This window comes from Photinus pyralis, unplaced genomic scaffold (assembly GCF_008802855.1).
Source record: "Photinus pyralis isolate 1611_PpyrPB1 unplaced genomic scaffold, Ppyr1.3 Ppyr1.4_LG4, whole genome shotgun sequence".
Classification (NCBI taxonomy): Eukaryota; Metazoa; Arthropoda; class Insecta; order Coleoptera; family Lampyridae; genus Photinus; species Photinus pyralis.
The window spans coordinates 43,656,235-43,679,884 of NW_022170511.1; the positions used below are offsets into that span (position 1 = coordinate 43,656,235).

General features: G+C 35.8%; 1 protein-coding gene across 1 annotated transcript; it reads right to left on the minus strand.

Moving 5' to 3' along the window:
• Positions 1 to 23,109, minus strand: LOC116169825. The gene is made up of 4 exons (XM_031486000.1): positions 22,552 to 23,109; positions 22,156 to 22,225; positions 9,645 to 10,222; positions 1 to 1,818 (listed from the first exon to the last, which is right to left on the minus strand). Exons 1-4 carry the CDS (start codon positions 22,615 to 22,617, stop codon positions 1,744 to 1,746), a joined length of 789 nt encoding a protein of 262 aa, XP_031341860.1. The 5' UTR covers positions 22,618 to 23,109; the 3' UTR covers positions 1 to 1,743.
• Positions 23,110 to 23,650: the final 541 nt, after the last annotated feature.

Sequence of the window (23,650 nt, forward strand, 5' to 3'; positions counted from 1 at the left end):
TGATAAAAAATATTTATTAGATGTTAGTTAATTAAAAAAAATTAAAGTTATATTGCAACTAATTATTTTAATGTGCAGTACAAGCCACATAAAAACAATAGAAATACTCACAAAATAAACATTCATTCAACAGACTTGTTCATCCAACACAATAGAATGCATTGTTTTTATGTGACGAGAATAAAATTGATATCACAAAACGAGTCAAATTAACGACTTCTTATAATCATGCATGACTGGACTGCACTGTATTTCTTAGTGTGAAAATACTTAAAACATATCACTGGTCTCAGTGTCATACATATAAAAATTACAAATAAACATTGTAATACTTCCGACTAAACAAACATACATCATATATTTTATACAATATCGTATATAAAAACTTTTTGTATATAGGTTTTTTTTGCACATATTCTAATACAAACTATGCTGTGATTATATACTGAGTGAAATGTTTTCGATATAATCAACAAGAGCGGCTTAAGAAGGCAAGACCAGTGTGAAAAAATTGAACAAAAGTCGTTACTCTCGCCGATTATATCGCTTACAAATTATACCTATCTAGAATAAATTAGGCATAAAATCACGTCTCGTAATATTGTCATTTACAAATTCAGATCTATAACGATTAACAATGGTTACAGATTTGAACATAATATTTTATATACAAATATAGTCACAGTATAGTAAAAAACCGCGCACTCACACACAATTTAAAATAAGTCTTTCAATTTGTTAAAAGTCCTACATTATTATATGCAACTACTCATAGTTACTAATAAACAACATGAATATTATTATATAAAGATTGTTACGATATATTTAAGACATCCCACTATAAATTTTGATTTCACCAAAACAAAAAAGTTAATTCGAAACGGAGCAATAGCAGTTTTCCCGTTTAAATTTAAGGGCAGTAATTTCGGCAGCTCATTGTTAATGCGTTGTCGGTTGACTAAAGACTGCTATTCTGCATATGGCAATAATTATGGCATTCTAAACACTCATGGTAACTAAACTACTGGAAAACACTTATCTATACTTATACAAGAGAAAAACCATTTAAGAATTATTTTGATGTACTTAACACAAACATTTATAAAAGCCAAAAAATTGTTAAAACGCTAACATAGTTGGACAAACGGCCCTAAAACGCCGTTCTCGACTTCTAAAGTTATTATACGCAGTTACGGTAGAACAAACAACCATAATACAGAATAACATTTTATTAGCGTTATTAAAAAGATGTTAAGCAGTACAATGATTGCGCATCATATAAAAACGCGTGTTTGACATAGATAATTTTGTGCAATTTTAAAAATTGTGTGGGGAACAATGAAAACAACTTTTTTGTCGAATATTGATAATTCCTTGAACTGACGGTGATTGTAGATTAGTTTTCAAAGATATATTTACATTATTACTTAAAAATTCCAACCGATACTTTTTACCCGAAGCATTACAAAACTCACTGTACCATGGACCACCGGTAGTTTTAACGTTTGAGGAAAAAAAAACCGCAGCTTTTCGTGTGTCGAACCCACTTCAAGCGCAGGAAAACTGGACAAACAAACATCACTCGGACGACGACTGATCTGACGTTAACGTTGTTAGGATCGCGTGACGGGACGTTCCGGTTGCCGGCGATGGTGTCGCGACTGCTGCAGTCGGTGTCGTTTCTAATTCGCAATGACCGTTAAGAAAGTTGCAGGGCGACGACGATCGCCCTTTTAGCTTTTCTCACCAACAAAATACAGAAAGTTCACCTCCGTGATCACTATTGTTTCGCCAGGGCGTCACTGAACGAGCTTTTAACTGTAATTCAAAAAAAGACATTTTAGGTACACATTGAAAAATGCCGTTAAAGCGGCACACTTAAGCTATCGATTGGAAAAGACTATTAAAACTCTCCAGTCATTCTTCGGCTGTTCGCGATTCGGACCTCTGGTGGCAGCACTTGTAATTACTATTGGTGGTATAAAACCGCCGTTTTGTTTATTTACAATGGCCAAAATTGTAGTTTAATGTGACCAGTGCAATTATGCAACCATCAATAGGATAATTTAAGAAATCGTCGTCTAACGCATAATATTTCAAAAATCTTTAATTTTGAACAGTGCAATTACACAACCAAAGGACAAGTTAAATAATCATCGTCTAACCGTCTTTTGATTAATTGTTTCTATAACTTTGAGAAACTTTTAAGTCTTAAATTTTAAGTGTTTTTATGTGTAATATTTCGATTGTAATTTGTGACGAATGCAAGCAATTTTTTCCCTGTAAGCATAAATATATTATTATTATTATTAAGACATAATATCTCCATTCTTTGACACACTCCGCTTTGAATAACTTTCTATCACTGCTATCAGTGTAGTTACGCTATTAACACACAAACTACTTAAACATTTAATTTGTGAACCTGCATATTTACATTGAAAGATGTTTGTTGCGTGCACTTTGTGCGATTAGCTATGCCACAAATAGTAAGAAAAATTTAAATCGTAATTTATTAAAGCAGGACCGATCGAAAGATACCTATTATTTAAATTGTGGTCGGTGTAATTGTGCCACGCTAAGGTTATTTTAAAGTCTAATCGACGCAAGGGAATGGCGGCGAGTTGTTATACAGTTCTAGAAATTGAATGATAAATTGTGATCTTTATTTGTAGAAAATTAGAGTTAATTACGTGCCCAAAGTAATTCTAGATAGCCTTGGGTTCTTAAGGGTTATATTTTCTCGAAAACGGCAGGATAAATTCAATTCACTTTCATACCGAAAGTGTACAAACGACTACCACCTGTACACGCCATTTGTAAATTACACCAGCGCCTCTAAGTGTTAATCTGAATCGCAAATCCAGATAGACAAAGAGAAATTGAACCGGGGTGTTCCACACTCTCAGACTTTTGACGCTACATTCTTCCTCAAAATGTTATGTCCTTAAGACTCTTGTCATAGTTCTCATAAAGGACCATTAAATCTCCGTTTGTAACAAATACTCAATACCCGACAAGCTCCTGGTGTTACTTTCAATACACAGTGGCGACAATAAGAGCCCAGTCGCCATATTCCATTAAAAATTCAAATTAGAAAGTAGGCAACACACAATACACATATGACGTTTGCGTACACTACAATACGATATTATACAGCGTGTCCTAGGTAGAACGCGCCATAGGGAACGGCAATGTATTTTTTCGTAAAGGATCCATGAAGCCTTTGAACTTAGCGTTCATTGAATGCTAACTTCAAATAATACCATTAGCATTCCAATAAGTATTATATGTGTGTGAGAGAGATATAACTTCACCAATGCATTGCATTTGACAGTAGAAATTAAATGTGTCATAGCCTACTCAAAAGATGCTTTTAGTTTGTTATGTATTCTATCTCACTTCACACTCATATAATGCGTAATTCGGTTTCTGTCTAGTTTATTAAAACTCAGACCTGCAACAATCTTTTTTCATATCTGTATACTCGATGCAACATGGCCGCCGATCTGAACAAAAATTGTTCCTACGGAAAGTCACTGTAGATAAAACTTAAAGTCACTAAATATAGAAAGTACCGCAATCCATTGGGCTCGTGTGTTAGAGAGAGAACGCATGATTTTTGCCCAAAAATTCTAGTAACTTTAATGTTAGGGATTGTTCCACCTGTTTGGAGATATCTGTATAAATTTTTATAAAACATGACAGTACTATGAAGTTAGGTTATAAAAAATGACAGCTAGTCAGATTTTGTCAATTTTTTTAAGTTGGCAGCACATTTGTCCAAAAATGGCGGATGATTGCGGTACTTTCTATATCTAGTGACTTTAATAAAACTTTTAACAATGCGCCCTCTATTGATCATAACCGAAATACGATCCAAAGGGCACAAAATACTGTACAGAGTAAAGGAAAAATGGATGACTGTTTCTTGAAAATGATGTTAAGAGCAGTTTATGGTGTTTTTTGGCAAATCGCAATAGAAATGTAGTTGTATAACGTATAACGCTAACAATTTCATAAACAAAATGTACTTTTAGGGTACGAATTATCAGATCCTCTCTGCCTAAGAGCTGGTGCGGGGGACGTAGCACCGGGGGGGTCTGGAATACCACCCCGCAGTGTCTTTCTGCATAGCAATAATTTAAGTTGGCAGCACATTTGTCCAAAAATGGCGGATGATTGCGGTACTTTCTATATCTAGTGACTTTAATAAAACTTTTAACAATGCGCCCTCTATTGATCATAACCGAAATACGATCCAAAGGGCACAAAATACTGTACAGAGTAAAGGAAAAATGGATGACTGTTTCTTGAAAATGATGTTAAGAGCAGTTTATGGTGTTTTTTGGCAAATCGCAATAGAAATGTAGTTGTATAACGTATAACGCTAACAATTTCATAAACAAAATGTACTTTTAGGGTACGAATTATCAGATCCTCTCTGCCTAAGAGCTGGTGCGGGGGACGTAGCACCGGGGGGGTCTGGAATACCACCCCGCAGTGTCTTTCTGCATAGCAATAAAAATTTAGGGTTTTCATACCCCTCAGAGCTCCCGGTTAACAATTTAATCAACAAAATATTTAGTCTTCAGGATGCTCATGTCATCGTACCAATTATCAAGTCCTCTCTTCTAAAGAGAGTAGCACAGGGGGATGTGGGAGGTATTCCATACATGGCGGGAGTAACTATGACTCTCCTCGGAATCCCAAGCGGTAACATAAGGTAGTTGAACTAGAGAAATAACGTGACAGTCCTCCTATCGTGATTACGTTGGCACGAGTCATAGTTTCGAGCAGTTAACTGGTAACCTTTCTTCTTGCGTGGAAAGCCCAAGTGCTGTGAAGGACTTACGTTCTAGGTAAAAGAGTCCCAAATTACTCCATAGGAAAAATGGATGACCATTCCAGATAATGATGTTGAAAGCAGTTCATGGTGTTTTTCTGCAAATTGCAATAAAAATGTAGTGTACTGGGGGGACACTTTCATCAACAAAGTGTTTAGCCTTCAGGATTCTCGTGATAGACAGAATTATCTGATCCTCTTCTCCTAAGAAGTGCTGCAGAGGACGTAGCACCAAAGAGTCTTGGGGAGGGGGGGGGGGGTATTCTCGTGGTAGTTTCAGGTGACGAATTATAAGATCCTCTCTTCCTCAGAAATGCTGCAGAGGCGTAGCACCCTGGGGGGAAAGAAAGAATGCCCCCCCTACCCTATAAGAGTTACTTTTAGTGTCCTAATAAGCTATCCAGAAAAAAAACATACAAACAGTAAAACCAATCATTCGCGGTCATTACGTTTTGCAATGAAAGATGTATTTAAAAATATTTATAGTGAAACCATAAGTTTTACTTAATGCCAATTGTAAATGGTCCAGGATCTGGTGCCAAGATATTTTTAATTTTCATTTTTACTGCAAAAAAATGTATACAATAGCGACGAGTTTGAGAACGAAAATGTTTACAAAAGCAGATGGAAGCGTCCAGATAATTTTCTTTAAATAACTCCCCTGGAGATTACTTTTAATAACAACAAATTAGTATTTTTATTAGGGGTTATTACCTAAGCGCTGATAAACGCAACCCGTACCCAGTAATTTCATTTTGAAAACAATTATAAAATTGAACCTTGGAAAATCGATTAGGAAATAATGAAAGTGATTTAGATAAAAATTTACAACTTTCCTTCTTATCTAAAAAAAAGTTCATAAATCGGTTACATTAATTATTGTTACACATTACTGTTTACGAACGATAAAAATTAAAAGTGTACTACAAACAGTTTAAAGTTTATCTCGGTGACACTCAAAAAGGGGTACCATTTAGAATTGATAAACTGGAAGGAGAGGTCCCAATTTAATTTTACGGTTTCTTCATTAAAAAAAAATTAAAATGATTATCTTTATGAAGATGAAAAAATGGAAAAAATGAGCAATTTCGTTATCTATGAAGTAATTTGTGATAAAAGTTAGCGTAGGTCTGAAATCTTCAATTTAATCCGGATAGAGTTAACGTAACTTAATTGATGCCTACCCATTGCTCTTTGGTTTGAGGTTTTTGACAACTTCGGGAAATGAGCCAATGAACTTTATCCTGGGATGACAATAACAAATTTAAGGTTCTTTTCGGCAAATAGATATGACACATTCAAAAATTTGTCCACCTACTGAAAGTACTTTGACTTCTCTTTTGTAATAATTATTTTGTATCTTGCAATTGCATCAGCAAATTTTTATTCCACAATGTGAAAGTTATGTATGCTCTAATGTAATAACCGAATATTTTGTTTTAGTAGAAGCAAAGCAAAAGCAAAGTGATCATTTTTTTAATATAAGTAATTATACAGTGTGTCCCAGATCGCGTGGCATTGCATGGGTAACTTTGTTATTATTAAAGATAGAGAATTGGTTAAATGGGCAATGTTTTGCAGTTTTAGATGCTTATTTAAAATTTCCTTATGGAAATTCAAAATGTCGCATAGGTTCGATGTAAATTCAAAAAAACTAAAATTAGTCATTTCCTTGAATGTCTTATATCATCGAAAGTATAAGAGATATAAAAAAAGTTTTATATAAAAGTGACTGTTTTTGATACGCTTAATTTAGAATTGATGTCAAAAAAAAATTCAAAATGGCTACTTTTGAGGAACATTTACCAACTTCCTAAACTTAAATAGGCGCTATATGGGATTTTTAGATTATTTGATAGATTTTTTAATTCTCTTTTCAACGAGCCATCATAACATAAGATTGAAAATAAGATACCAGTTATATCAACGGTTTTTATATTTTAATCAAGTAGGCTGTGATGTATTTAAAAAAAACAAAACAAAATCTTTGCGAGCCAACAAAACAATGAAAATAATTACATCAGATGTTTAAAAAATTGTATATAAGTAGGCCTAGAAAAATTTTGATTTTTATATCATCACTTATTTAATTGACTATCTTATTATCCATACTTACATAGCTACAAATGGTGGTATAACTACAAACTATCCCCTGGAAAAAATGTCATGCCATTATCCAGTTAAACACATTTCAAGACACTTTGCTTTATTTTACCATTGATGCATTGTCCCAGGTCACATTTTGTAGGTCAGTAGGTGGTTTATCCGCAAGAATATCGAAACTAACAGTTTTACTAGTCCGAGCATATGGATAGATGAATCTTATTTTTCTAACTGTGGAGTGTTCAAATCGACATAATGAACACTATACTCGTCACAGGAAAACCTACATGTTGTAGTTTCACACCAAAATCAAGTAATATTTTTTTTAATTAATGTATTTTATGGCATAATGGGAAGTCATGTAGTTGGACCGGTAATCTTCGATGGATCTTTAACTGCTCACCATTATTTACAAATTCTCCAATAAACTTCCTTAAAGGATTTTTCTCGACAACGTATGTTTCGAAGGAAGGGTTAGTTTATACTACCTACCAACAAACTGGCTGCTCAGGTCACAATTCACGAATTATGTACAGTACATTAAATTATAAAAGTAAGTACTTAATTAAAAAATAAAAGTAAAGTGGAAGTAGCTACCACTACAATAATAATAATAATCATCAATGGCAACACGTTGCCTAAACTAAACTGTCTGGAAGTGTGTTTCACTAATAATGGCCAGTATTTTAAACATCTGGTGTAATTATTTTCATTGTTTTGTTGCCTCGAATAGTTTTTGTTTTGTTTTTTTTTATTCGTCACAGACTACTTGATTAAAATACAAAAACCGTTAATATAACTGGTATCTTATTTTCAATCTTATGTTATAATAGCTCGTTGAAAAGAGAATTTAAAAATCTATCAAGTAATCTAAAAATCCAATATGGCGCCCATTTAACTTTAGGAAGTTGGTAAATGTTCCTCAAAAGTGGCCATCTTGAATTTTTTTTTACGTCACTTCTAAATTAAACGTATCAAAGACAGTCACTTTTATATAAAACTTTTTTTTATATCTCTTATACTTTCGATGATATAAGACATTCAAGGAAATGATCAATTTTAGTTTTTTTGAATTTACGTCGAACCTATGCGACATTTTGAATTTCCATAAGGAAATTTTAAATAAGCATCCAAAACTGCAAAACATTGCCCATTTGACCAATTCTCGATCTTTAATAATAACAAAGTTACCCATGCAATCCCACGCGATCTGGGACACACTGTATATTATATTACATACTTTTCAAATTATTTTTGAAATGACACTTTCTTCCGTCAGGAATTTTTATTGTCGGCTGCCTTAGTTACCATGGATACAATAAACAAAACAAAATCTCCATGAATCCATGACCTACTATGTATTTAAAAACCGTTAAAAAGTGTTTTTATTTTTGGTCCACGGTTAAAAGATATAGGTCATCAACGGAAAAAGAATGCAAAAAAAATTGACGTTAAGATATACAGGGTGTTGCATTAAAAAACAAAACCGATAGTCCAAAAATTTGTTTGACTACTGTATCTAAGAAACAAACGTAGCTAGATTGATTCTGTTTGTGGTATTAACAAATAAGTGGTACAGCTGTGATACTCAGCAGTTTCAATCAAAATAGGACACACGGTACAAGAAGCCTAATGGAAAATTTAAATCTCAATCTATAATCTCGCTTGGTCAACAACTTGACGTCTCCTCACGTTTCAACATGACAAACTAAACCTCGAACTAAACTAACCGGGAGATGTACAGTATTAGATTAAGTGGTAAATTAATTCGTCTTCCCATGTGAAGCCAATATTGGCAATGAGTTGCGATTCAGAATGGCGTCCCGCGGACTTCATTTTGCAGACAGAAATCGGTTATTCAGGATTTCTAATAGATTTGAGACTTAATGAAAGACTTTGACTGATATAGAGGCTTGATTGAGGCACGAATTCAAACGTGCACCGCAAATTGCCACGACTAATGACGTCATTACTTCCCTTAGATCAGTTACAATCAGCTTACGACGTGAAAGCTACAAATTATTACCCCGCTTTTGTTTGAGGCGCGCGGTTTCCAAATGCAAAATCGACCCGTAGGAAATTTAGAAAATCCAGACGTCCTTGAGTCCTATCTTTTAATGTCGAGCATGTACGGAAGAATGAACTTTTTTAACCATTTCGGTGGAGCATCATTAAGATTTCTTGTGGTTAGAAGCCACTAGACGGTATTTTGAAGTAGACTTCGGGCATGTCTAAATGAAAGCCTCGCAAGTATTTCGACTTCCTTCTAATGACATTCGAAAAACTAAACGTGACCGAACATAAATTTTTCTCTTTTTAAATTCTACTATCGCGAAATTTCCCGCAGGCTTGCACTCTCTCGTCACCGACCGCTTACTCTAAATACTGTCACTTATTACGCCTTTGTGTTTAAAAAAATCGATGCTCAAGTGTGGGTAAAGCCCGACTTCAACAAGTCTGTTGATGTTTTATTTAAGAAAAGCGTGCTTTTGTTTTTCCAATCGACCGTCAAATTTGCGTTCGCGCCCCCTGTTGACGGTAACAAGCACTAACATCCGGCGGCGGCGATGATCACCCACATCTGCCATCCAAATGTGGATAAACACAGTCAAGGTTAAAGCGTACTCAGTTGGAACGAAATGTTAATTCGGTACAATGTCCTTTTATTAACATTAAACAGAAAAATTGGGCTTACCTGCTGCATTTTTTCAAAATCTAAACAAGGCCTTTGAAGGTGGAGATGTCGCGTATGTCGAGATCGTTTTCTAGGGGAAACTTCGTAATGTACTAGTTTAGGCGGCGGGCTTAACGAACGTATTTTACTATTAAGAATACGTCCACCAGGCTTGACCGCTTCCAATGGTGGCGAAGTCCTAAATTGTACTGGAGTGGCCATACTTGCTAGGAGGTGGTGAACTTCGTCGTCGGAAGAACCGGAATGCTCGAGATGGACGGCATCATCCCCGTAATGTTTATTACCGTAAGGGGAACATGGCGACGATGGTGTGAGATTACCGTAATGAGACATATTCTCTTCATTTTCGGGACTATATCTTCGCGCGTAAGAGTCGCCTATTTGAGACCATTTTCGTTTTTCGGGCAGACAGACGGACGCCGCCCGAGGTGTCCGATCGGGTCGCGTCTGTTTTGAACTATTTATCACTTCCAGTTCCTCCTCCGAACTGTGGGGGTCGTGCTGATGGTCCGGTGCGGGACTCTCCACCGAGCAACCCGTATCGGCCGGCGAAACGCTGCACATACGTTCTGACATTACTGGAAAAAAAAGAGGGAGAGGGTAATTAACCTCCGTGATAATACGTCGAAATGCGGGTTGCATGCTTGAAAGTAATTTTTAAAATCTGTTAGCTCTTATTTATTACCCCAATTATATACAATCTACTCCTACGGTTTTAAGACACGGTAACTATGGGCGCCCAATCAATTCCCTTAACCATGTGATAAAACCACTTTGCGAGTACACAAAATGGACAAGTGGAAAATCACTCGCACTCCAATGTTATTATTTTTCAATTACAATGAGCCAAAAACAAGAATCTAACAAAATTGGGTGGGAGAAGGAATCAGGACCATTATTTTCTTCCAGATTACCCAAATGCAATGTTTTCGTTCCAAAACTCTAAAAATTGTTGTTTTCCCTGAGTTTTTCTGGCATCGGCTTTTGAGTTGAATTCGCTCAAAACATAGCATTCTTCAAAGCCTTATAACCAAACAGTCGTTAAGGGGCGGTTTATAAGGCACGGGGGAGTGAATTACCAGGTAATGGAAGGACTAAAACAAACATTCTTTCCAAATAAAACAAGGGCGTGAAAGCATGAAGCCCAGATGGGTCACACTAGGTAATTTTTCGACGTCTCGAGCCCGAAGATATTAAGTATCTAGAAAGGTTTTCAACAAGAGAAGACTAGTCCAATACTAATTTTTGTAAATTATCTTGTGGTCAGAATCGCCTAGGATGAGACCTTAGAACGTAATGCCCAAACGAAACATTAAGGGTCGGGAAAAATGGTTACCTATTATAAAAGGACGATAAATGGATATTTTAAGTTTTAACAATTGGCAAAATGGCATGGCAAGCTTAAACTTTGTCTTCGCGATCTTTCGCACGGATATGTTCTGAACGTCATTTAATATCGTGCTCTGCGTCCCATTAAAGTAAGAATGACATATGTCATTAGAATCCACAATCATCTGTTTCACTTTATCTACCCTTGCCGTTAAAGAGCGGCTTAGCTTACTCATTCAAACCTAATAATGTCAATGTAACATACCTATGCTATAAAATAAATGGTTTTTACACAGAAATATACACCCTACTCGATTTTCCCCCACGACTTCGTAAGTCCGATATTGACAGATATATGATAACTAACCCAAACCTAGCATACAGAATGTAAAAACATCGGCAGGGTATAACGAAAGTGACTTGGCGCAGGTATCGATCGGCACGCGAAATAGCAGAGTGCGACATAAACAAAAAAAAGTTAAAAAAATCAAATTGCCCAATTGTAAATCTAAACCACCCGGAGACACACAAAAAAAGTTTATCAAAATCCGTCCAGCCGTTTGGGAGAAGTTAAAACAGGGGCGTAGCTCGACCAAACAGCACCAAGCGCAAGCATTAAAATTGCGCCCTTTAATAAATTATCTAATTATAAATCAAAATAAACCTTACAAAACCTATTGTATTTCTATTACTGGTTACCCTAATTGCACCTATGTCAATTTTAAAACTTAGAGATTGGGACACAATGACACAAAAAACAGAAGTTGCATTTGATTTTTTTTTTCAAATTATTCTAACGTAAATTTAATGTAAGTGATTTATTTATTTATAATTAATACTGAATTTAGAAGTTCTTAAATGGATCGATTAATAACAGTTATTTATTATTTATCACTCACTTGTACACTATTTTATCACATACGAGCGCGAACTTCACTACTCGTAATCACTTCGGCATCGATGTTGGAACTTCCATTCAACACGATTTAATTTGCTTATATAGCAAAAAGGAAAATTTCTAGAAAGATCTCGAAAATACGTGCGAAAGTCGGCATATTTCATAGAAAGAATGCACTAATCTTTGATAGGACCTCGATGGATACTTGGCGATTTTAGCCCCCTCCCTCCCTTTACAGGGCGCCCGTGCCTTACCTGCCCCACCCCAATTACGCCCTTTAAGGGTATAATGTTACATAAAAATAAGTACTTTTCAAATACATTCCAACTTTGCGATACGTTCCTTTAAAAAACCTAAGTTTGATACGCCACTGGTGGCCAGAATTATTTTAGAAACAAGGCAACGGTAATTGTGCACAATTTTGCTCCAACATTTTTGTCCATATCTTTTATAGTAACAAATTATGATCTAAGAGGTCTTACATGCTACACCCTGTATGTATTGTACTTATAATAAATAAATTGTCGCATACAAACCGCAAAAGGAAAATTAAGTACAGCTGATTCAAATAATTTTTATAAATAATTGCGAAGTTGCAACTGACGATAATTGCAACATTTGCATACAAGCAAACCAATTTTTGCATAGTTTACCGGAATTTCGGGTACAATTACAATTGCGACACGATATTGGAAAATACCACATGATTTTAAACCTTTTTTGTGTACAGGGTGTTTCAAATTGCTTGTTTTCGACGTTTTTCGGAGATATTTTGAGAACTGAAAGAGATAGATGTTTTTTTTTTATATTTTCCATAGCCTGCTTAGTTTTTAAGATACAGCACTAATGTTTTTTCAAATTTTTTTGGACCAATAAACTGATTATGTTTTTCTAATTAGAAAAATATATAGTCATCAGTTTATTTGATAAGGGAAAAATTGAGTTAAATGGGGAAAATAGTATATTGAAAGACAAGTGTTACAATGCGACCTATTGTAATACGATTATCTTGTGGCACGAGTGGCGACGCGAAGCGTAGCCACGAGTGTCCGCAAGATAGGAGTATTACAATAAAGCATTGTAACACGCGTTTTTCATACTATTTTTTCTATTTCGGTGCTTTAATTTAATTAAAAACATCATTATCAGAAACTATAGGGAACATTAGAACTAACATGTTTTATGTTGGGAACACTTTTTATGCCGTTAAGTTGTTGGCAGCGTAGTAAGACTGACATTTTGAAGTTCAAACATGGAAGTACCCAACGAAGTACCTACCTACCTACTTGTACTAACTAGTAACTGCCAACTTAAGAAATGAGTTACCAAAAAAAACGACTATAATCACTGTCTTTGTACAACTGTTTTGAAAACAGTTGTACAAAATCATCATTGTGACACCGAAATAGAAAAACGTTATTATAATCCCTATTTAAGGGTGTTTGGACACAAATTGTATTAAAGTTGCCAATGAAACTAAAACTGCACACATCATCCCTTGAAAAACGTCAATAAACACAAGCCCTATTTTTAGCTTTCTAGCTTGAGGTAGCTTAGCAACATTTAAAGAATGATTTTTTCCGTCTGTATGTAGTCATTGACAAAAGTAATGATCGTCTAATTTTTTAGATGTTTTAGAATTTTTTTAGAACTTTTTGTAGAATTTTTTTTCGAACGCCCATGCACACGCAATTAGAATTGTTTAAAATTTTAGTGTACATAAAATTTGAAATGGTTTACTCGTCAAGGTACACTTTGATATTTTATTTCCAATATTTAATGTATACGTAAATTGAAAATTTCAATATTGAAGTGTTCCTATCGGCTTCAAATTGCATGAAAATTTTAAAGCCGCCCTTGATTTTTCCAAACTAAAATTCTAATTAGTTTTCAACCAAGCAGGGCTGTTCCCCAGAAGTTCAAAATTCAATTTTTTTGTGTTTTAGAAGAAACGACCAAACAATCGGAGAAAACAACGTATAATGCAATTTTTATGATTATATTATATTAGAAAATGAATTTAAAATAAACAAAAAAGACAACAAGCAGAATTTTCGAGTGGTTACCTCGGAGATTAGACATCCAAATACTAACCTGGAGCAACATTGCTCGACTTTAGACAATAAATGTACGAGTAATATGTAACCACAAACAAAAGTAACAAACAGCGCTTTTGTGATGGTTTTGTCCGTCTGTCTGTCTGTCTCTTCCTCGCCTAACTCGAGAACGAAAAGAGATAGCGATGTCAAACCTTCGCCAATCGATTACTACGACTTCAAGGATCAGTGCTATTTAATATGAGCCGGATTAAAAGTCTGGTTCCGAATACGAGCTGAATGGCAAAAAATTCCCCTACTGAAAGCCGTATGGTCTTCGTATCTTGTTTGATTTGCGCTTGAAAATAATTTTAAAAAAATGCATGTGTAAAAGTGTATTAGCGTTTTTTAAGGGATGATAAGATGTCAAAAACAAAACATGTTCGAAACGTATTGGGCTCGGTATTGGGGTAACGTCAAACAGAGCATAATTGGAGCCTCGGTAAGCAAAATTCTGTTTCTTGAAATCAGTTGGAAATTGTAATTTTGGTTCCTCTCATATTTATTTTATAGTACTATTTACACACTTACAGGCTTGGGATAAAATACGACAGTTTTATCACGGTTATCTGTGATCTATTTGATGTATAAGCTCCGTGTCAATATTGTCAGATACGCAGTACAGTAAATTATCATTTTCGGCTTTTGACAGACACCGACAACGCGAATACTGACTACAAGAAAATATGGTCGCAGTTGTCCTCAAGGTTCCAACACAGGACCGTTGCCGTTCTACGAAAATTTTGCATTAATTTTACAATCAATCATACGAACTGATATTTACTATCTATCCACTTAAGTCCCTCAAGCAGTCGCTATTATTAATCCTGATAGAGTGCTTTGATAATGCCAGATAATTTTCCATCTAAGTCGAAACAAAAGCGGATGTAATCAAAAAGCAATAACTTTATCTATCACTTATACAATTAATGCGTCTGTCGTTTTTATCCGTCACGTGGTTCGAGATCTCTGTCGATTGCCGTCTAAAAATGGGATCATTTCCGAGGTTTACGTTTCGGGCTTGTTTAGTAAGCGGAGGCGGACATAATTTGCAAACCGGTTTCGTAGAGAAACCACCAGAAGTAAGTATACAATTTGAATTAGTTTCCAATCTATTATCTAATCAAACCCAAATTTGCAGTGCGGAGGAACCGGATTTGCGAATCCACATCACCTACTTCGGAGAGGTCTCACCCCTCGGCCACTGAAAATAGCGCAAGGATGTAATGAGAAAAAATGGGCCTAAAAATGTGGACACGTGAAGTGCGCTGCATCCTACGCCTCCCCATTCTCATTCCAGTCACGCGCCATTACTTTCTAATGGCAAGCAAGTTGCTAGATTCATACCGAAGCGATGCAAGTATGGATTTCATGACCGAGGTCATGACCTGTCAACATTTTTCTGTTACCAACAAGGATTAGTTGCACGATTAACAGATCGGCCGCCCCACCTCCCCCACGACGACCGACAAACCCCCGGGCCCAATGAAATGAATTTTTTTATGAACCCTCCATAAATTATTAACAATTATACATAATTGTGTATCACATGTCGTCCCCCTCCAGAAGACTCATTTATTAGCGCTGTTAAAAGTTAATGTGGAAGCTAGAGGAGTTGTTAGTGCTCAGGACATTGAATAATGAATAAATTAATGGGGTGAAATAACACACTTCGTGACAGCGTTTTTCTCTCAACGTGTGTGTGTTGGTATCGATGTTGTAAATTATGGCGAATGCGTAAACGTAAAGTAAAACGGCAATTATCAATGCCAAAGTTTCAATATGCAATCGATAGGGCAAGCAAAACCACCCTTCTGTCATCACACCCTCGCCTTTCTATTATCGTTTTTTATTTGCACCGACAAATTCATTCAAATGTGACAAGCCCACTTCCTTTGTTTCAAATCTGATCAATTACTAACTACTCGAGATCATCCAGCACGGAAGAAATGATACATTTTTTTTGCACTAATTTGTACATACGTCAATAATTTGTGATGGCACCGGTGCAGACCGTCCGTTTTTTTCATTCTAATAAATAAATCAATACGAGGGATTTCAACTTTTTTTAAAAGCCCGCACCGAGACATAATTTAGAATCGAATGCAAAAAATACCATAATTTAGTTACTGACAGAGAAAATGGACCCAATACATTTCCAAAATAGTAAAAAAATCCTTACTTTACCACAATTTTAGAAATCCAATCGAGGATATGAACAGACCTACGGGCGGACAGACCGGCACAAATAGTTCGTCGTATAAAAGCCATTACTATAAAGTACCTTTTACCAAACTGTCAGATCAATAGAAATAAAAAATAGAAATTTTTAGGTACGGTTCGGGTTAGAAGTAATGTCCCTCTATTATGTAAAGTATAGCACATAATTAATATACTAGATCTCCTGTGAGTTTCGAGCTTTTGAGTTCCAAAATTGAATTGAAATTGAACTAAATCACGGAGGAATTGACACATTAGTACTTTTTCTACAGTTGAGGTATCTGAGGGAAGAACACTACTTCATGACCAAGACTGTACCTAGTTTCCGAAATCACCAAACTAAAAACTGATTGCGCAGAAAACAATTTTGGTACGAATGCAAATATACTACATAACTAACCCAAAGACGTTGGGATTTGTTACTGTATGTTTGAACTGATGACAGCTGCTTTACAACTTATTCGAGTACAAAAAGACGGATTATACTTTGTGATCATAATACAAACGCCCTGCAAAACGACATACAGGCAAAATAGTCACGGTAAACGAAATTCCATGTAAAAAACATATGACCAATAGCATAAACCAAACACATAAAACTACCAAGAATTTAAAATGTGTCCAGTGTGAATTTGCGACGAATGATAAATCTAATTATAAAACACATTTATTTACATACAACCAAGGATTTCAAGTGCACTTTCGTCACCACACATAAATCCAGTTTTAAAACACATCTAACATTTGTCAAGACATGGATCCTGCCAGGACTTAAAATGTGACCGGTGTGATTTTGTCACCAAGTCCAAAGCCAATTTTAAAACACATTTCTTAATACACAAGACCAGTAAGAATTTTAAATGCGCCTATATGAACCACAACATCGTAAACGACCTCTGCCATTTTTTCGATTTCTTATACATATGTTCCACCTGGTATAGGAAACAATAGGGGTTAGAGCCACATTTTAAACAATTAATTAATGCCGTCCAAGATTTCTTAAACATTTCTGACACAACATTTCCAAATTTAAGCCCGTTTACTAACAAATGATTTTTAATAAATTTTTGCAAAAAAAATCGGTTTTAATAAAGTAGTAGCCTGTAGATTTTACATCTAGCGTGTTATGGAAATTCCGAGGGAAATTCGGATAACATATTCAGATTTTCCGAAAACGGGAACCGTCAATTTCCGACCGTTTAAGCTAGGGAAAATCAAAACCGTTACGGAGATCGCAAGGACCTATTAATTTCAACCACCCTGTACAATATTTTTGATCAAAAAATTAGTACCCGCTCCAAACCGAGTGTTTTTTATGTAGGTAAAGTGATTCGAAATGGAGGAAAAATACTTAAAACAGCCGAATTTTTCCGCGGGCGAAATCTCGGGGGTTGAAAGTGATTGCAATTGTAACCGAAAATGTTGGAAGTAAAAGTTGTAGGGAATACAAAATTAACAACTTTCTACTTTTTTACACATAACCGCCCGACAAAAACTTAAAAACTGTTTTTCTTTTAGTTTTTTAGTGCGCTTTCACTTTCAAAAAATAAAAAGTGCACCTTTACGCTCTTGATATGCCTGTCTGTCTGTCTGAGTCATAAAGGCTCCAGAACTACACACATTTGAAAGGCATTCTTCGCCTCTTGCTCACAATCGGCTTCACGAATTTTTAATTTTTGCGAAAAAGTTGCAAGGATCTAAAATTTGGAGCATTTTTTTTTACAAAAAAGACTCATGTTCGAGCTCATATCGTTGAGTGAATTACTCAATGCTCATATTTTAACCTCGATTTTAACAGTCAAAAATACAAATATATCTTTCCGATAGAAAAATTTCGAGAAAATCGCCAAAAATTGAAAAAAAAGGGTGTGCACATATTTTACCCCTCCACCGTATTCCTCCGAGAGAACGTATTTTTCACGCGGGTTAAAGAAAAAGGAGCATCGCTGCATCAATCGTCAAAGGAGACTATGTTGAAAAATAAATCAACGCTTAGTTTTTATTAGTTTATTAGTATTAATTAATTTTTCTTTTGTAGGCCAAGTACTTGTCGGACCACCCTCGTATGTTACATTTTAAACAATGAATTAAAACCTTCAAGCTTTCCTAAACATTTTTAAATTAGAAGAAATGTCATTGATTTTGTTATAGGGCCAATATTAACGCCAGAAAATAGTTTATAAATTCAAAAAATCCGATTTTTTCAAAAATTTTCAAAAATATCCTAATTTTTTTATGGATTTCTAAACGCTACCCTCTTAGGCCTTTGATTGCGCAACTTTTCTTCCATTTTGTACCAGATTTGTATCTCTTACCCTTTCTAGAATACCTATAGTGGCCCTCCTTATATCGGACACAGTGTATAATACAAATTTTTTAAAAATAACTTCATGTTGAAATGTGGTGGAGGGGATACCTTTTATGGGGTAGCTAGTGCTAACCAAATTAAACGGCAAAGCAAAAATAGTTCACGTAAAGCATTCCATTATGCATACCCCGGTTTTAAAATGGCTTCGATTTCAAAATGAGGGGAGGTTTATCTGCATTTATGGGACAGCCTGTAAATCCTGTAAAGAAAATCAATCGCCAAAATAAAAATATACACTGTGTCCAAGATCAGGATATCTATATCATGGGGATCTCTGAAACGACGATTAGAGAAAAGATGCGCAATTAAAGAGTTATTAGCGTGCTTTAAAGAAAACAAGTTGAAAACTTTGTTAGTAGTTTCAACAGGATGGCGCGCCCGCGCACAACATCCTAATCGTGTGAGAATACCTATCGCGAAAATTTCCTGGACAATGGAAAATTTGTCCGATAGGTATTCTCGCACGATTAGGGCGTTGTGCGCGGGGGCACCATCCTGTTGAAACCAACAGTTTCCAATTTTTTTGGTATGTGTCGTATATGGTTGTACTCGTAATAAAAAATGCAACTCAATACAGTATGATTTTCCTTTACGGACCATATAACAAAATGCGATAGAAAAAAATTTTAAAAGGTCCGAAGTCTGTAAAAATTCTAAATAATGCTAGTAAAGTACACCAAAATTCTACAGTGATTTTCCCCTAGGGGTAAGCCACTTCAAATTTTGTGGACACTAAAATTGTAAACAATTCTAGAAAATTCTAACTGTGTGTACATGTGGGTTCCAAAAAATTCTAGAAAATTCAAAAAAGTTTAAAAAAAATTCTAGGAAAATTATACAAAAGGTTAGTAGTATACACCAAAATTCTATAGTGATTTTCTCCTCGCTCGGATATAATAAAGTAAAATAATATTGTGTCCATATAACAAAATGCGATACAAAAATTGTAAAATTCTCGAAAAAGTCTATACAAATTCTAAATAGTGCTAGTAATGTACACCAAAATTCTACAGTAATTTTCCCCTAGGGGTAAGCCACTTCAAATGTTGTGAACACTAAAATTGTAAACAATTCTAGAAAATTCTAACTGTGTCTGCATGTGGGTTCCAAAGAAATCTAGAAAATTCAAAAAAGTTTTAAAAAAATTCTAGGAAAATTCTACAAAAGGTTAGTAGTATACACCAAAATTCTATAGTGATTTTCCCCTCGCTCGGATATAATAAAGTAAAATAATAAAATGTCACCCTCCATACCTCGCTCCATACTTTTAGATAAATTTACAAGAAACATTTCAAAATCAAATGTTTTACATTCATTTCTCAACAAAACATCCACGGGTAACTATATCTTGCCGAATCAACATGGCTATGATGGCGATGCATTCAAATGAATTTCTTTTTTTAATCTTCTATCTCATTCCGTAACAATCTAATATGGCGTCCATCAGAAATAACCGACACCGACGTATAACAAGTCTCTGCATCTCAGTTGTTTTCAAAGATTTTTCAAAAATTTCAAATGCGTTTTTTTGCCCCCCATTTAATTACACTGTATCTCTCACCGTTACGGAGATCCCAAGGTGAAGCACGAATTTGAACCACCCTGTACTGTGTTTTTGTCACTTATTAAACACATTCTCATTGCTTTTTTGTTTATTTTTGAGGTTCTGTTAATTTAAAAGTATCTACATTTAAGGTGCAATACAAGGTGTCCATGTAAAAATTTTAAATGGACTTTATATTTAGTGTTTTAAAAGATATCGACTTGAAATTTTGAAATCTCATCAAGGAAGTAGAGGGAAAATTAGTAGTATAGCCTCAATGTGATATTTGCCGCCCCCAGCCACTCCTGGTCAAAACATTCAAATGACACCCTGTATTTTTTTCACGTAATCTGAAAGAGCGTAGTTTTTTTAGTATCACTATGCAAAAAAATGACTTAATTACATAATGTACTTTAGACATTTACAGCTAAAGGTTCACACATACTGAATACGTGGAAAAAATACAGGGTGTCATTTAAATTTTTGCAGCGGGGTTGGCTGGGGGGGGCTGTGACCCTGTAGACCCATGTAACCTATGTAGCTGTTGAACAACACACCCTACCATAAAGACAGACAGACCGACATAATTGTAGCTTGTGATACTGATACTGACAGACAAAACAAAGATATTTTATAGACTTCCTGGCAATAGAAATGTACGGTATGTACCAAAATATACAATACTATATAGACGTCTATTATTTATACCTTATAAACACTTTTTCCTCAGTCGTGAGACCCATTCCCAAATATAACATCACACAACAACGTTCTGTGCACTACTAGCAACACAAGGCTGCTACGACATACGTCACATGCGCATAACAGTGGCGCGCAATTCAGTATTTTGTATAGGTATTATGACGCATAAGCCTATTAGTATATACAGAGTGATTAAAAAAATTGTTTCATTTTAAAATCGGGGGAATTTTACAAGTTTTAGGGTGGACCCTGCAAAACAAAAATCTGTGAATTCTGGACAAAAATGTGTACATTTCCCTTTCAATCTCTAAAGATTCTATTATTTTCCTAGACATCTATTTCATAAAAAATGTTCATTTCTAACTGGATGCAGGTCTAGAAAGTTGTTTACACATCCACATGTGATGATAGTGGATTTTACAGCCATTTTCAGTTTTCACACAAATTACCACCATCGCGGCCCTCATACAAAAAGTACCCGAGGTTGATATGTGATAACTGATAGGGTTATCAATTGAAACCCTTCTCAGTTGTCTGCAGTGCTCCTATAAAATTATGGCACCCCCCATTAGACTTTCGAAAAAACACTATAAACCCAACTAAAAAGGGAAGTAATTCGTCTTTTGTTTAAAAAACCCAAAATATAAGCAGGTCTTGGAAATCTAATCAAGGCGAAGGATAAGATTTGGCAGACTACTTGAATTCCAATGGAAAAGCGACGCAATTCGATACCCACAATCGCGGGTACAATTTTCCTAAAGTCGAATTTGGAAACGATCCAAAGCGCGCCCCCCCACCTGGGACCTTTGTCCCACACATCTCTTTGTCCTTGACCAAGACAGACAGACTCCTTGATAGTAGTACTCCGTCCGCTAATTATTTCAATTAGTCAACATGAGTTGCCGTAGTTGTTATTGAGAAATTTCTGGTAGGTATTTTTAAAGGTTCAAGCGAAGTCAAGTTCAATGTGTGACATTGTAATTTACAGGTAGGTATCCAAATCATGTTTTTTTTCCTATTCGTATCTTATCGCCGTGAAAATACTATTATTTTCGTTGATGAATTAAAACACGTTAGGTAGGTCGTAAACGTGTATATCCGAAAAGCTGGTGCATTACCAAAATCGATTCCTTTCGATTCCTTTGTTCAGAGATTTGGAAAAATTCGACTCCACGAATATTTAAATGCGGGGGGGTGTCGTTATTGTGGGGGGGACTTACGACGTGGAGAGGTGCCTTATATAATGTCAGCGTGGTAAGAAGAACTTAAAAGGATCGCGCAAAACAATTTGATCGAACGAAGGATAGTGAAAGTGGTGATTTTACGCAATGTCTAAATAAATGGGATCATCTCACCTGGTCCCGACAATTCAGAATCTTCTATCTCGTCGTCGGACTCCGTTCCAGAATCGTGATCCTCATCAGCCTAAGAGAAAAAAAATAAATAGTTGTGGTACGAACGTGGGATACCCAGTCGGCCATATTTAACCGGCTCCGAATTTGCTCATTATTTCAAAATTTACCCGGCGAATTTTACCAATTTTCCATTTAAACTATAAACCGAACACGGGCAAATCACCCCGTGGAAAATTGAACCGAAAATCTCCGCGGAAATCGGTAAAAATCTAAACGGAAACTTGCATTCCTTTGTTCCAGCCAAAGAGGCAGCCATTTTTCACTCAGATATGACCTTCACTGGGGTTATCCTGGTGAAAATTTGATTTTTTTCACAAAAATTTTCATCTACTTTACCTTTTCCGTGAAATTGTCCTCATTGATTGAATGCGTTCGCAGCTTATGCGTAAGAAACTTTAGCATATTTCGTTTTCGAGGATACTTCAGTTCTGGTTTCGCCGCCACAATTACCGATTTTTAATCAACTAATAAAGAATCTAAACACCTTTTCGATACAAAAACATGCTTATAACTTACGCTAAGTTATACAAAAATATTTATCGGACATTTCCCGGAAAACCTCAACGATTACTTTTCAACGACCGGACCGTACTATACTACTCATTGTACGTGTAGTCAGCTGCACTACGTGCGAGGAACATTCGATTCTTACTACAAGGGGGAGACGCGACGGATTCCTCTTGTTTTAACACTGTTGCAATCCGTAACTGGACACTTCGGTCTTAAAATTCGCCACAAATCCTCGCAATTACTCTAATTACGGCACACCCGCACTCGCGCCACGCGAAATCGGGGAATTTTCGAAAGGAATTCCTCGACGCACTCACCCTTCGCTTGCAATGGACCGCTCCATAACCCATTGATGACAGAGGTAGGTCTGTATGCGAGAGCGAATCTCATTGGCCGAATCCAGGCTTTAACTCGTTCATCCACGCTTGTGATGTCTTTTCCGTCTCTCCTCGCTTATTGCATAATAGGAATCCTAGTTTAATGCGTATGGCGTAGTATATATAGACTAGAGAAGTTAAAAGCGACATTACTAGAACAATTGCATCGCTATCCGTTTCTCTTCAACGCATGCAGGGATTAACGTGTAAAACGAAGACGAACGCACGAAAGCCCATGTTTTGAAGCGTATATGTGTTAGTATGCTTTTACTGTTTGGAACAACGTCCATTATGGTTATAAAGCGGCAAATGGGAATTTTTGGTCTTTGTGTTCGAGTTTTAGTTGAGCTTATTTCGTATACACTTCGTTGTTTCAATGATAACTCGTAGGGGAGTCATGAAGTGAAGTAGTATAATGCACTTTCTGAATGAACGCCGATATGGTGGTGAATTGTGGGCTTCCAAACTACCCTTTGTTCAACGAGTGGCGTTGCTTGCCCATTTCGCTTTTGTTTCGCTCGATTGATTGGCATACGAAAAAAATATTG

What these genes read in the sequence shown, in the direction of transcription:
- LOC116169825 (XM_031486000.1), bottom strand. Translation starts at nt 22,617, where the DNA reads ATGCTAAAGTTTCTTACGCATAAGCTGCGAACGCATTCAATCAATGAG. An exon ending in AGGACAATTTCACGGAAAAG is followed by an intron (nt 22,226 to 22,551) that starts GTAAAGTAGATG and finishes TTTTTCTCTTAG; the next exon opens with GCTGATGAGGATCACGATTC. An exon ending in ATTTTGAAAAAATGCAGCAG is followed by an intron (nt 1,819 to 9,644) that starts GTAAGCCCAATT and finishes TTTGAATTACAG; the next exon opens with TTAAAAGCTCGTTCAGTGAC.